Source organism: Amblyomma mixtum, chromosome 3, assembly GCF_055824585.1.
Source record: "Amblyomma mixtum isolate Tamu chromosome 3, ASM5582458v1, whole genome shotgun sequence".
NCBI classification, from domain to species: Eukaryota; Metazoa; Arthropoda; class Arachnida; order Ixodida; family Ixodidae; genus Amblyomma; species Amblyomma mixtum.
The window spans coordinates 244,412,138-244,424,451 of record NC_143014.1 but is presented as its reverse complement, the minus strand read 5'-3'; the positions used below and the strand labels follow the sequence as shown (position 1 = coordinate 244,424,451).

Here is a 12,314-nt window from a genome sequence, read left to right as displayed (position 1 = left end):
TCGAGTAAAGCGATTTCGTTATAATGAGGGATTACTGTATATCCAATTATATCAACACTATACCCAAAATGCCGAGTATCGTTGGGTTCAAAAAAGTCTAAAATGCAGAATAAAAATAAAGACAAACTGCTAAAATGGAGCTTAAAAAATTCAATGAAAGTGTAAAAACATCCCATTTCGGGTGAAGCCTGCTTATAACGCTCCGCTGTCGCGTTTCTTCATGATGCGAAACAGCCACAAAATTTACTGTAAGTAAACTGATCACATGAGCCGATTCATATCCCAGAAGAAACCAGCCTGAGGTGTGCAACCCATTTCTTGAACGTTCACTTACTCGGGGCAGGAGAGGGAGAGCGTCTACGCAAGGTAGGGGCCCCAGACGCGGCCCAGTTGGAGCCAGGCGGCGGCACATCACTTGCATCCTTGGAACCCGTAGGAGCCACAGCCACAGAGCCGTGTGTCATGCGCCTCGCTAGGGACTGCAATCCACGGTTCCGCTTCTGTGTCGAACGGGTGTACCAGCACCCAGTGGTGGTCGTGGCAGAAGCTGTCGTAGTCCTTTTTCGCCGTCTGTAAGGTAAAGTGCCAGAAAGCGTTCTGCTTTTGAAACGGACGACACTTTATTGCTTGTGCATATTTGGCTCAAAAAAGTGCCTGTCAGCTTTGAGTTTAGGACCTATGAGCAGCTGCAATATGTTGGGGCTCTTCTGATTCCCTGAACTGCACAGTAATACTGTACATTCTCACTTGAGATACATTTAGGCACACAACTTGGAATGCACGGCCACAAATGTTTGTTAAAGCGGCAAAGTATAATATATTCACGCGATCCTAAGGATTCTGGATGGAAATGAAGCTAAGAAAACGAAAATGCAGAAAAAGGGAATAAAAAGGTCTAACGAAGGGCAAGCAGTGTTAAGGTTAGCAAACACACTTTAAAAAGTGCATTAGCAGCTCTCGAAGCCAAATTGCAGATTACACAGGACCTGTTGGTTACTGCAGCGTAATAAGTGTTAGCAGTAATGGACAGCCAGAACTTGATTCAGGAGATGTTTTTGGTTTTCCAGTTCGAACTTCATTCTTCTGCTAACTTTTTTTGCAGATTTGCACAGTTTATTAGTGGTTTCTAAAGACGAGAATCCACTCTTGCTATTTAATTTGGTGGCAGTAAGCAGCTGTTTTGCATAACAGCGCTGTTGTATAGATAAAGCATTTCTCTTCCCAGAAAATTTTTGAAATCCATTAGAGGTTAAAAGCAACCGATGCATCATTAACTGCAAGAAGCTTGATTGCCTCGGTGAGTGGAATGTACTAAACCAGATTAAATGCAGTTCCAATGTGATCAATTCATGTACAATGGTCATAGAACGAAATGGAGTAAAAGGGGCATGTGACCTTGGGTAGACCCAGCACCATATAGATGCTTGCATGAGCATCGCAATGCAGCAACTCACAGTGGTGCACCTTCAAAGTGAATCCAGCGCCAAGCGAAATGTTTAACAGCACGCCATCACAAAGCAGCACATTCGCAACAAGTCGCTCACTCGTGTAGAACTCGGATTCTTAGGTTGGTGACTAGACAGAACCATGGGCGCAGCTGTGTGACATTATTTACGTGACACGACAAAATGCCGAATCCGGGTTTCACAGCACACTACGGTCGAGAATATTAAGGCAGCCGCCTGCAATTAAGAGATCGACAGGTCATAGCTCATTCATCCCCATTTTGAAGCGAGAGCTTCACTATGCTAGGTAAAGTGAGTTTCGCAGTGGCCCCAAGTCTCACCCTCAAATGACCTTCGTAACAAAAGCCCATAGCACGTTGCCAACAGATAAAGAAAATTAAAGGCCAGGTGCATAACTGCTCCCTGGGGCAGTGGACATCTTAGTCGTGCTTTAAGCTACGAAACCGATGAAGAGCGGGAGCTTTGAAAGCAAAGGAAAGGTGCATAACTGGCCCCCTGGGACAGTGGACACCTCAGTCGCGCTTTAAGCTAGGAAACCAATGCAGCAGGAGCTTTGAAATAAACGGAAAGGCGCATAGCTGGCTCCCCGGGTCAGTGGATGCCTGAATCGTGCTTTGAGGTACATGGGGTGGTGAGAGAGAGATTTGAGCTGCATGTGTTAGTGCTGAAAACACGCGGCAGTGCAGCAATAGGCCGCAGGTTCATTGGGTGAGCAAACTCTCACAATCAACCATTAACTGCCACCTGCCAGGGTGGCGCGGGGGTGGGCCCACTGCCTATCCAGTGTGTGGAACACACTCAACGTCACAACGTCAAAATTTTTCACTGTCAGTTCGAAAGGTGTACTGTTTTGTTCCCGTATTCCATCATCCTTTTGTCGATGTAACCATTCAAGCTATATCCGCGGGGTTATCTTTACATTTACCACTTGAAAGCAACATAGTCACTGTACTTTAATTTGTCAGCTGACTTATCATGCCTGATCCTCAGGGTAAAAGACAAAAAAATGTTTAAAGCTGCCCTTATTTCCTAAAACTTCAGATATGGTATGGCTGCCTCGAGGGAGGTACACACCAGATTTCCTCAAGACAAAGCTTTGATCAGCAGGCACCGGCATATAAACCAATTTAGGCAATCTTAAGAGGGCATGTATGGAAGTGGAAGGCATTAGAAGCACCTCATTCAACTGGACAACTCTGGCAAATCAATACATCATTCTGGAGGAAAGCACTTGTGACCATCACAAGATGTACAACATATGTACTGAAAGATTTACACATTACTTTCTTCAAGTTTGAGTGAGCTGCATAGATGACAAAAATATTTTGAGGTTACATAACTATACCAGGTGTTTTCTGCAGCACTGCAAAATATTTAATGCTAGCATGGCTTGAAAATCTTCTTAATTAAAAGCACATCTCACACATTCCCTAGAGTTGTAATAAAGGAGTAATTACTCATTGACATCCACCCAAGTGCAGCCATATGGCTACAAAGGAAAGCTATACAGCTTTCTCAGAGTTAAAGAAGACTTCGTAGTTAAAGAAAAATTCTTGCTGGTCCGGGCTTTGAACCTGGGACCACCACTTCACCGGAGCAGTCGCTCTACCAATAGAGCTCACCCGGATGGCAAGCTTATGGTAGGGCGAGCTATATAGCTTTAAAGCTGTATAGCTTTCCTTTGTAGCCGTTTGGCTGTGCTCAGGTGGATGTCAATGAGTAATTACTCCCTTATTACAAATTTACTCCACCTTGAGGGATTCCCCTAAAATATTTGACCATTCCCTAGAGTTCAGTAAACGAGAGTATTACATCTCAGAGTCTGAAATTCGATGCCTTTGGTTCTACAAAAAGAATAAAAGGCACTGGGTTTGATAACGGCATTAGCATGAATAATAAATGTTCAATAATGTTCAGGCATTGGAAAATCCATGAAGCATACGAACTAAAATGTTAATTGCTGGGCGAGTTGGTTATTCATGTTCTAGCAAAAACCAGCCAAAACCGAGACACAGGACCATAAAAAGTCAAACACTTTTGCCGGACTTACAAATGATTTATTTTTGGCTCATCCACGTGCTTGAAGCCATTTTCTCGTGCAAGCACACATGCAAATGAAAAAATCACACACTCATCTTTCCATTCCCGGTAAAAAGTACCACTCTTTCTCTATGCTAAGGATAGATAGCTTGCGTATGCATGACCGCTCATTCTTTTTGATGAAAAATGCTTCAAGCAGTTCTCACTTGCGCCTGGACTTCCCCCTGCTAGTAATGCTCATGCGGTGAAGTAGAGGCAAATATTTACTACAGTCCTTCACATGCAACTCCAGGTTGCTCCCTGTGCCCGCACACAATGTGTTTCCTGAGGCGTCCATTAAGGCCAGTCTGCCCGATGTCTACTTTCCCAAGCACATGGGGATTGAATACACAACCTCCACCGCACACTTTGTGAACTTTCTTTGGTAGTTGGTCTTGCAGGCTTGTTCTCTTTCACAACCAGAGATGCGGGCACAAAGACTAGACAGCTCACGAGGGGCTGAAAACATCATGTTGACAACAAATTTTTCTAACACTTTTTTCAGCCCAAGAAAAACTTTACAGAAGTACGTGATCACTTCAATGTTTCTTGTCCCATACTTCCATGAAAGTTCCCAGGGGTAGAAAACAGTGTGAAAATTTTGGTACCAACTTGGTGTTTACGGCCCCCTGTAAGCTATCTGGTCTTTGTACATGTATCTCTGACTGTGAAAGAGAACAAGCCTGCAAGACCAACCACCAAATGAAGTTCACAATGTGTGCAATAGGGCTTGTGTATTCGATCCCCATGTCCAGTGGGAAAGTATACATCAGGCAGACTGGGCGATGCCTGAAGGAACCCCTCAGGGAGCATGGCAACAAGTTGCAAGCAGGCACAGGTAGAAACATGTGAAGGACTGTAGCGAATGCTTGCCTCTGTTTCACTGCACAAGCATTATTAGCACGGGGAAGTCCAGATACAAGTGAGAACTGCTTGAAGCACTTCTAATAAATTATGAAAAATAATGAGTGGTTGTGCATAAGCAACCTGTCTGTCCTTATCACAGAGAGTGGTGCTTTTTATCGGGAATGAAATGACGACTGCACTTGGTTTTTTTATCTGCATGTGTGCATGCGAAAATAAATCAGCTGTAAGTCCGGCAGTAGTATGTGTGTACCTTCTCATTGATCTGCGTCTCAGTTTTCACTGGTTTTTGCTAAAATACGAACTAAAATGTACCAAATTTGGTAGGCATCGTAAGCCATGACGCATGATATGAATAGCGCCATCTTGCTGCGCTAAGAGCTGCCAAGTTACCAGATTACTCACTAACGCATAAACCAGAAATCACTGGAAGGTTTCAGTCGCACACCTTGTTTTGGGGAACCCTATATGAACCTACAAAACTAAGAAAGCTGACCAGATGTAAGGTTACCTTTTAAGCTCACAGAAAAAGTGCTCGATTTTCAGTCATGTTTATTATTTGAATAAATTTCTTACTGGTCCTGAAATACCAACCTTTATGAAAAGGGACTTTCCCATTATTTCACACTCATTTACCTCTGCAAACGCTCCGTAGTGAGAGGGCAGCTGGGCGAATAACAAATCTTGAAAACAAGAAAGGCTCCAAGAAGGAGTACCACTGCCTTGTCCAGACTGGTTGTGGACATGCACTCCTCACTGTCGACTTCAACGGTGACCAGGTGGATGTCGCTTACACCTGGGCCTGCATGGGAATAAAATCACCAGCACGCAATACAACAGAGTTAAAAGTTTTGTAGTGCGATTTCAAGACAAACTCTGACTACACATATGGCAAGCACAGTGCCATAGGCATAGCATCAGAGAGTATACTCGGATCACCCTTAAAGGGCCACTTACCAGGGGTCTGGACATTTTAGACAAACAAGCCCAATGCATAGATGAGGCATCGAAGATGACCTCTGCAAAATACTAGAGCTAAGCACGTCCCAAAAAGCTGTAAAAATTCAAATCAAAGCCCATCTGCTCTTTCCTTCGAGAAGCAAACGTCCTCATCCCCAGGCCTTCAAGTTGATGTCATCTTGAAAACCTTTGCGAAAGGCGATCCATTGGTGCGTCGTTCTGACTGATGGGCAAAGGGTTTGCTCGTTGCCCGCGCGTTTTCCGTAGCGCCTTCCGTTTTCGCACATGTATACCCCCCCTAAACACTAGGTTTTTAGTCACTCGTGTCAGCTCATGTAAGCTACAGTGTGTTCTGTGCGTGCCGTGTTGTGTGTGGTACAGCCTTTCCCTCGTTCGCACACTGGACCACTCCGCACACACACTGCTTCTCGCTCATCCTTGTTGCCTACACTGCCAAGACAGGAACTTAGAAGCAGACAAAAGACACAAACACATAGAACACATAAACACACACAGAGAAGCGCAAACGTGCATTTCCAAGAAATGCCTGACGGTTCCCGGGCCGGTCCGCCGCTTCACCATGTGTTTCGAACAAAAGCGACTCCCGCTCTTCCGGTCATAAAACGATAGAGAAGCTTCACATACACAAAAAAAAGACAGATGCATGAAAAGGAGGCTCCCTGGAGATGTCACTGACAAAAACAAACAGATATATGAAAAGATGCGTATCGCGTTTCTCGATGTGCGGAGAAAATGCAACGATGCTGTTTCGTCGTTGGATGCGCACAGAGCGACTGGACTCGAGCCACGAGAGAGAGTCGAGATTGCCAGATCATGCCTTGAGTCATGTCTGGCTCCAACGCATCGGCATTCCAGACACAACGGACAAGGATGCAGTTGCTTGCGGAAGACACTTCACTCCTGATGACTACGTCCACGATCCAAGGCTACTTCAGAATGAACAGCCCCCTTCAGCCATGGCTGACGGAGGCTGGGGCAAGGAAAGAAAAAAGAAAAAAAGCACGACGAAACACCGTGAGGAGACCCAAGGAGCAAATAGAGAGGGTGTTGGGAGACACCCCCACCCCACATGAAATATTCAGGGTAGCAAAAAGGAAGAAAAGAAATCATTTCAAGGCGGGGCCATGACGTATACATGTAACATACTCCACTAGACGCCACACCTCCCGCTAACATCAGAGGGGGAAGGGCGAATTTCCATTGCGGAGCCCACACGACGAGCCTGGGAGGAGAGAAAAATCTTGGGGAAGGGATAGAAGGAGAGGATCATGGCGAAGTAGCTTGATTGTGATGGCTGTAACTACGTCATTAATGAGCCTTTTCAAAAAATATTTGCGGCCGCGCCTTCCAGGGACGATGCCTCGCTATCAGAGAGGTAGAAAATATTTTCGACCAGAGGGTGGTCAGTGGCCCTTTAAGAGGGCTCACCAGCTACAAGGCAACTGAGCTTCGAACTTTTTCTGTCGATAGATGGCAGCACTTGAGTTCCCCAAAAAGGAGGTAAGTTCTATTCCCCCTCCAGGTGTGCAAACTACACTACGACACGTAAGTATTCGTTCTTCGCGTAAGAAAATAGAGCCCAGAACTTTCTGATCAAACTTCGGGGGACCGAAACACAAAAAAGTTAACCCCTCTCAAGCTATAGTGCAAAGAAAGATGGGGGGTCAGACAATGGGCCATTTCTCAGTAACCCACCAATTTAGCGTTTCCGGTTTGGGTTGCCTAAGCTTCCTCCCGTCTTTTCTGAGAAAATTCTTTTACAACGGTAGGGTGGGGTTCCTCTTTTCACCTGAGCAGATAGATGCGGTCGGTTAAAATGGCGGAAGAAGAGGCTTGGCGCATCCACAGGACATTACTGGAAAAAGGTCCATTGTGTTGAACCCCTAAGTAGACAGTCCCCAAATAAAATGAAAGAATTGAGCTCCTAGCACAAGACCTCATGGTTTGGTCTTCTTCCCTTTCCAGCGTAGCCTTCCTTACATAGCTGCAGAAAGATGTCCTCAACTGCAGTGACAGCATGTAGCTTACTTTGCCTAGTCTTGTACGAGCGTTCCCAGCGCCAAACACCCATCTTCCGCTCCTCAGCACCAACAAGGCTTGTCCTAACGATGGTCATCATCTTGTGGCACTTTTGTGTGCCATACTTCTGTTCCCTGTCTAGACAGCAATAGATTTGTCTCAAGGGGCTTTAATACCAGGAACCAACAAGTCAGCAGAAAATGCCAGCAAAGAATTTCAGGTACAAGAAGCGTAAGCGTGCAGGTACACATTTACGCAGCTACTTCGAAACTATGCACCAAAAATAAGAGAGATCGGTCAGAAGAAGCGGCTAGAAAAAATTCCTCCTAAATTAAAAAAAAAGCTCTAATCTCCAGGCAGCTGTGCGCCTACGGCGTGGAGTTGCAACAGCAATAAAAGTTAGCTCTTAAGATGCATTGTTTTCTGAAAAAAATTGACCGTCTTGCTCATGACATAATAGAACGGCCCAGATCATGTGTTTGGAGACCACGCCAACTGCGCTGATTACTTCTGTTCCGGAAGCAAAGAGGGAGAAGAAAATATACTTCCTCAAATAGTTCAGAAAGGCATCTTTGAAGATATTTGTGTTGCCATGAGCAGAGTGGTTGCAAACGCGGCGAGCCTAATAATGGACGTCGATAACAATGCTGCCGAGCATTACAACTCCGTTGTGGCAAAACTTGTAGGAGGAAAGAGGATAAGGTATTCCTTGAAAGGATCCTACAAGACAAGGTGTTTTGCAGCCTCCTTATCGCTCAACTGCCGAGGAATATACCACGAAAAAATCGCGCACAGGATTTCGGGAGGGCAGCTTGGAGGATGCACAGCATTATTCAAAGCGAAAGCTACCGAAAAAGAAAATATCAACCACTTCACGCTGCCAGCGCAGAGAAGAGTGACATATTAGTGCCGATGCTTATTACGGCGTACCAGACATGGACCACGGTGCTTTTCAATCTGCTTCCGACAACTTCCTGAAATCGCCTTCGCTATCAGCAAAAAACATAGAACATCTGCAGCAAGCAACATCAAAGCAAAGTCGATCCACTCTGTGGAAACAAGAAAGGCGAAAGAGATTGACAGCATCATTGTTTGGTGCTATTGGTAAAATGAAACCAATGACGGGATGTGGGTGGACAGTTGGCGACATCCTGTACTAGGAAATAACTTCTGAAGCGATTTGGTATGGAAAAGAGCACGAGTGGTTAGCACTCATGCAAATCGAGAATGAGTGCGACGTCGTGGTAAAGGAGTGTGGCCTGTTTGTTGACCACGAGAACCTCTTTCTTGGCGCTTTCCTGGACGGACTCATTGGGGAGGAAGTTCTTGTTGAAGTCAAGTGTCCGTACTCAGCAAGGGACCTTACTCCACTGGAAGGAGTTCACGCCAAAAAAATAACGTGCTGTGGGGGAAACAAGAACAGGAGATTGCAGCTGAAGACAAACAGTACTTACTGGTACCAAGTGCAAGGACAGCTGAATGTTGCTCGCCAATTGATTTCCAGGAATCAATTGTTTTGGGAAGACGAGATGTTGCCGTGGATCAAAAAATTTTATATGTACTGCTTGCCGCCTGAGCTCGTGGACCCAAGGATGAACCGTGGTCTTCCAATTCGTAAGCCTGATTACATTCTCTACGCACAAAAGACTCGCTCATTCAAGCGACCTTTGAAGGAAACGTCGAAAAATGATGATAGCCAAGAAACTGTATAGAACACCCATTCTGACTACAGCGCGTATTTCGCTTTTCCTTCTTTCTCTGTGTCCTGCGCGACACACATGAACTGCGTTCACTGTGGAGCTGACGCAAGCCATCATGCGCTACAGTATAGATGCCGTTGGACGATGACTGCGTTTCATCCACAGACGAACGGCCTCACGCAGCGCTTGAACAAAACCATCGCAGATAAGCTCCTCATGTACGCCGACGCTGAACACAAGACCTGGGATGCCTTCCTTCCATACGTCATGTTCGTCTGCTACACCGCAGTTGAGGACAACAGTCATATATGACACATCTTAGGCTCGTTTACAGCAGGGAAGTAAAGACAACATATGACGCCATGCTGCCAAACGTCACCAATGAGGAGAACTTTGACGTCACCGCTTGCTTGCAGTGTGCAGGAGCTCTACGAGTCTCCTGGCTAGTATTACAGACCAAGAGCGAACCTTCGCCCGACGCTACAATCTCCGCTGTCACCACGCACAATACAAGCCAGGTGACCGCGTATGGGTGTAGACGCCCATCCTACGGCAGCCCAATAAACAGCTTGTTTCAGTACCACGTTAATCTGCTCGTGTTTTTCCACGGCATTTTCACCAACTCGTGACAGTATTTAAATTGCAGCATATTTACTTCCTTTCATACCTCCTTCGCTGCATATAATTTCACAACAAAACAAATCAAAGTACGATAAAACTTAAAAGGACGAGAAGTGTGGTTTGCAAAAGTACGGACAGCGTCCTGTAGCTATGCATGGTGACTGAGCACAAACATTGGCATTGCATAAGTGAGTTCTTGCTTAGCCCTGTTTACATTAACCAATAACGTCAGGCTGAGTCGGGGGTCTGGCTGAGCGAGGTCAACCCAACTCAACCGACGCATGTTTACATGAGCTCAATTTTAGCGAGTCGAGACCGGTTCAACTGCAGCGACACCGAGCGTCGAGCACCACATTGCGAGCAAGCAGTGGTAGCATCCAAGATTGCAGCACGCCACCGCTGCTTCGGATGAGCGACCGTGCAAGCGAAAAGCAAGTTTTTTTTTGGCACAACAGCATTTACAAGCACATCAGAGCAGGGTGTTGAGTCAAGCTACCCTTGCGGCGGAGTTGACTGGTCCCGACACCTTGACTCCTGACCCGACTCGGCATGTGTACATGAACCCAGTAACCTGTTTTTGACCTGATAACTCGACTCACGTGCGTTTTGGTGCGAACAATATGCCTCACTGTGTGTGCGTGCATGTGTGTGTGTGGGGGGGGGGAGCTTTTGGGTGTGGCCTTGCGTCCCGCTTCCTTTTCGCACCACAAGCTCGAGAAAAAAAAGAAAAGCAGAAATCCTTTAGAAATTAAAAAAGAAAAGAAAGAAATCTAGTTCGTCCAGGTTCTAAGAAAAACGTGTGCGCACGAACACAGACAAACAAGAGGTTGGTGGCAGAGTGTAGTAGCGACAAAATAATCAGTCGCCAGATGGAGCCACGTCGCACTAGTTAAATTTTAGCGCGAAATTCAAATCCCCGCAGAAAATACATACCCAACTTTCAGAGGGGTTTTCCCGCTAGAGCGCCAACGGAGGCGCATGTGCTTCGTATGGGCTCCGCGTTCAAGCACCTTCTGCAAGGAAAAAACCCAGGATACTTCGACTCCGACACACGGACAAGAAGCGTGAGTCTATACGGCACCTTTCAAGACCTCATTTAAGCAAATCGAAGCTCGGGCGACCGAGCTCCGACTGTCTAAAGCCAGCGTCGCTCCAGCGCCCTAGCTTACCTGAACGCCAGGCCTGGCGCGGCGCGAACGCCACGGCGGCAGTCATGGAGTACGCCATAGCTGGGACGAACGCCTCCCCAGACGAATTCGAAACGCCCGATTGGAAAACGATTGTGTCTTACCGTAATCAGGGCCCCAAAGTTGTGTCATTAACAGCTCAGAAACCAAATAAGCAGACCGAAAAGTCGAAGGCGCAACCTCTCCCTCCACTCCATCCTAAGAAATCGCTTCCACGACTACCGGAGGAAGACTATAAGATAATCTACAGACCAACGGGTGGCGTAGACATCACGCGCTACACCGAGAAATCTATCAGGCAAGCTATTGCATCAGCTAGCGGCATTACCGCGACCAAAGCTGACAAAGACCAATCCAGAACGAACTGTACAAAGAATGTGTTCACCATATCGACGCCGGTGCAGGCAAACGCACTACGTTACGTCGCAGTCAAACAAATCAAGCTGGAAGGCAAAGACATCATCATGACGTCGTACATCGCTCCTCCGGACAAGGCCTTGCAGGGCATCATCTACAGGGCTTACGATGGCGAAACGCAGCAAAAATGATGAAAGAACTTCGCAAAACAAACCCTGTGAATCGTCCAAGCACGAACCATGAGAAGAACATCAAAGTCCCTCCTGCTCCACTTCGACGCGGACGAATTGCCAGATAGCATCATATACTTCGGCGTCCTGTATCCGGTCTACCCCTTCATTCCAAAAGTAGAGGCGTGCACGAACTGCAGAAGAGTCGGACACAGAAGAGACGTATGTCCAGAGCCACCGCAACAACGGTGCCTGTACTGCGGAAACCAGACCTCAAAGAAGAAATCTGCGACCCAGTCTGCATTGTCTGTGGAGAAGGGCACCGCACAGGCGATAACAGCTGCAAAAAAAGATTTCTACGACCCCACACTAAAACGTCGGAGCACCAATCAAGATCAAAATCCCGGACCAGCGACGACTCAACATCCACCCAAGAAAAAGACCGCTCGAGCTCCTTCCCACCCTTGGACAGCGGACGCAGCAGCAGCCGCAGTGGACGCAGCAGCAGTCGCAGCGGACGCAGCAGCAGCCACAGTGGAGGTGACAGCGGCACCAACAGCCGGACGCAGAGCCCCGGACTGAAACAGGTGAGCTGGGCGGGAGTGGCCTCTCACGGAAAGGGGATGGAGCTGCAGTTATTACAGTCTAAACTCGATCAGGCACTCCACCACATTCAAATACTTACGGACCGCATCAAACACTTAGAACAGGAAAACAGTAAACTAAAAGCACCCGCCAAATCTAAGGACCCTCCTCCAAAACCACTTGCCATGCAGGAAGTTACAGAAATGGAAACTACTGTGTCCGCAACAGTCGAAACCCCAGTAAGCGTAGTAAGCAAGGAAGAAACACCTCGCAAAAAACGAGCAG

At 46.8% G+C, this 12,314-nt stretch overlaps 1 protein-coding gene across 1 annotated transcript in view; it reads right to left on the bottom strand.

Moving 5' to 3' along the window:
- Positions 1–12,314, bottom strand: part of LOC149354216 (uncharacterized) — a 54,119-nt gene that overhangs the window by 35,085 nt on the left and 6,720 nt on the right. The window contains exons 2-3 of the mRNA XM_089583172.1: positions 5,046–5,211; positions 335–570 (exon numbers count right to left, since the gene is read on the bottom strand). Coding sequence (XP_089439298.1) covers positions 335–570; positions 5,046–5,155 — 346 coding nt within the window. The 5' untranslated portion in view covers positions 5,156–5,211. The remainder of the gene's footprint in view (positions 1–334; positions 571–5,045; positions 5,212–12,314) is intronic.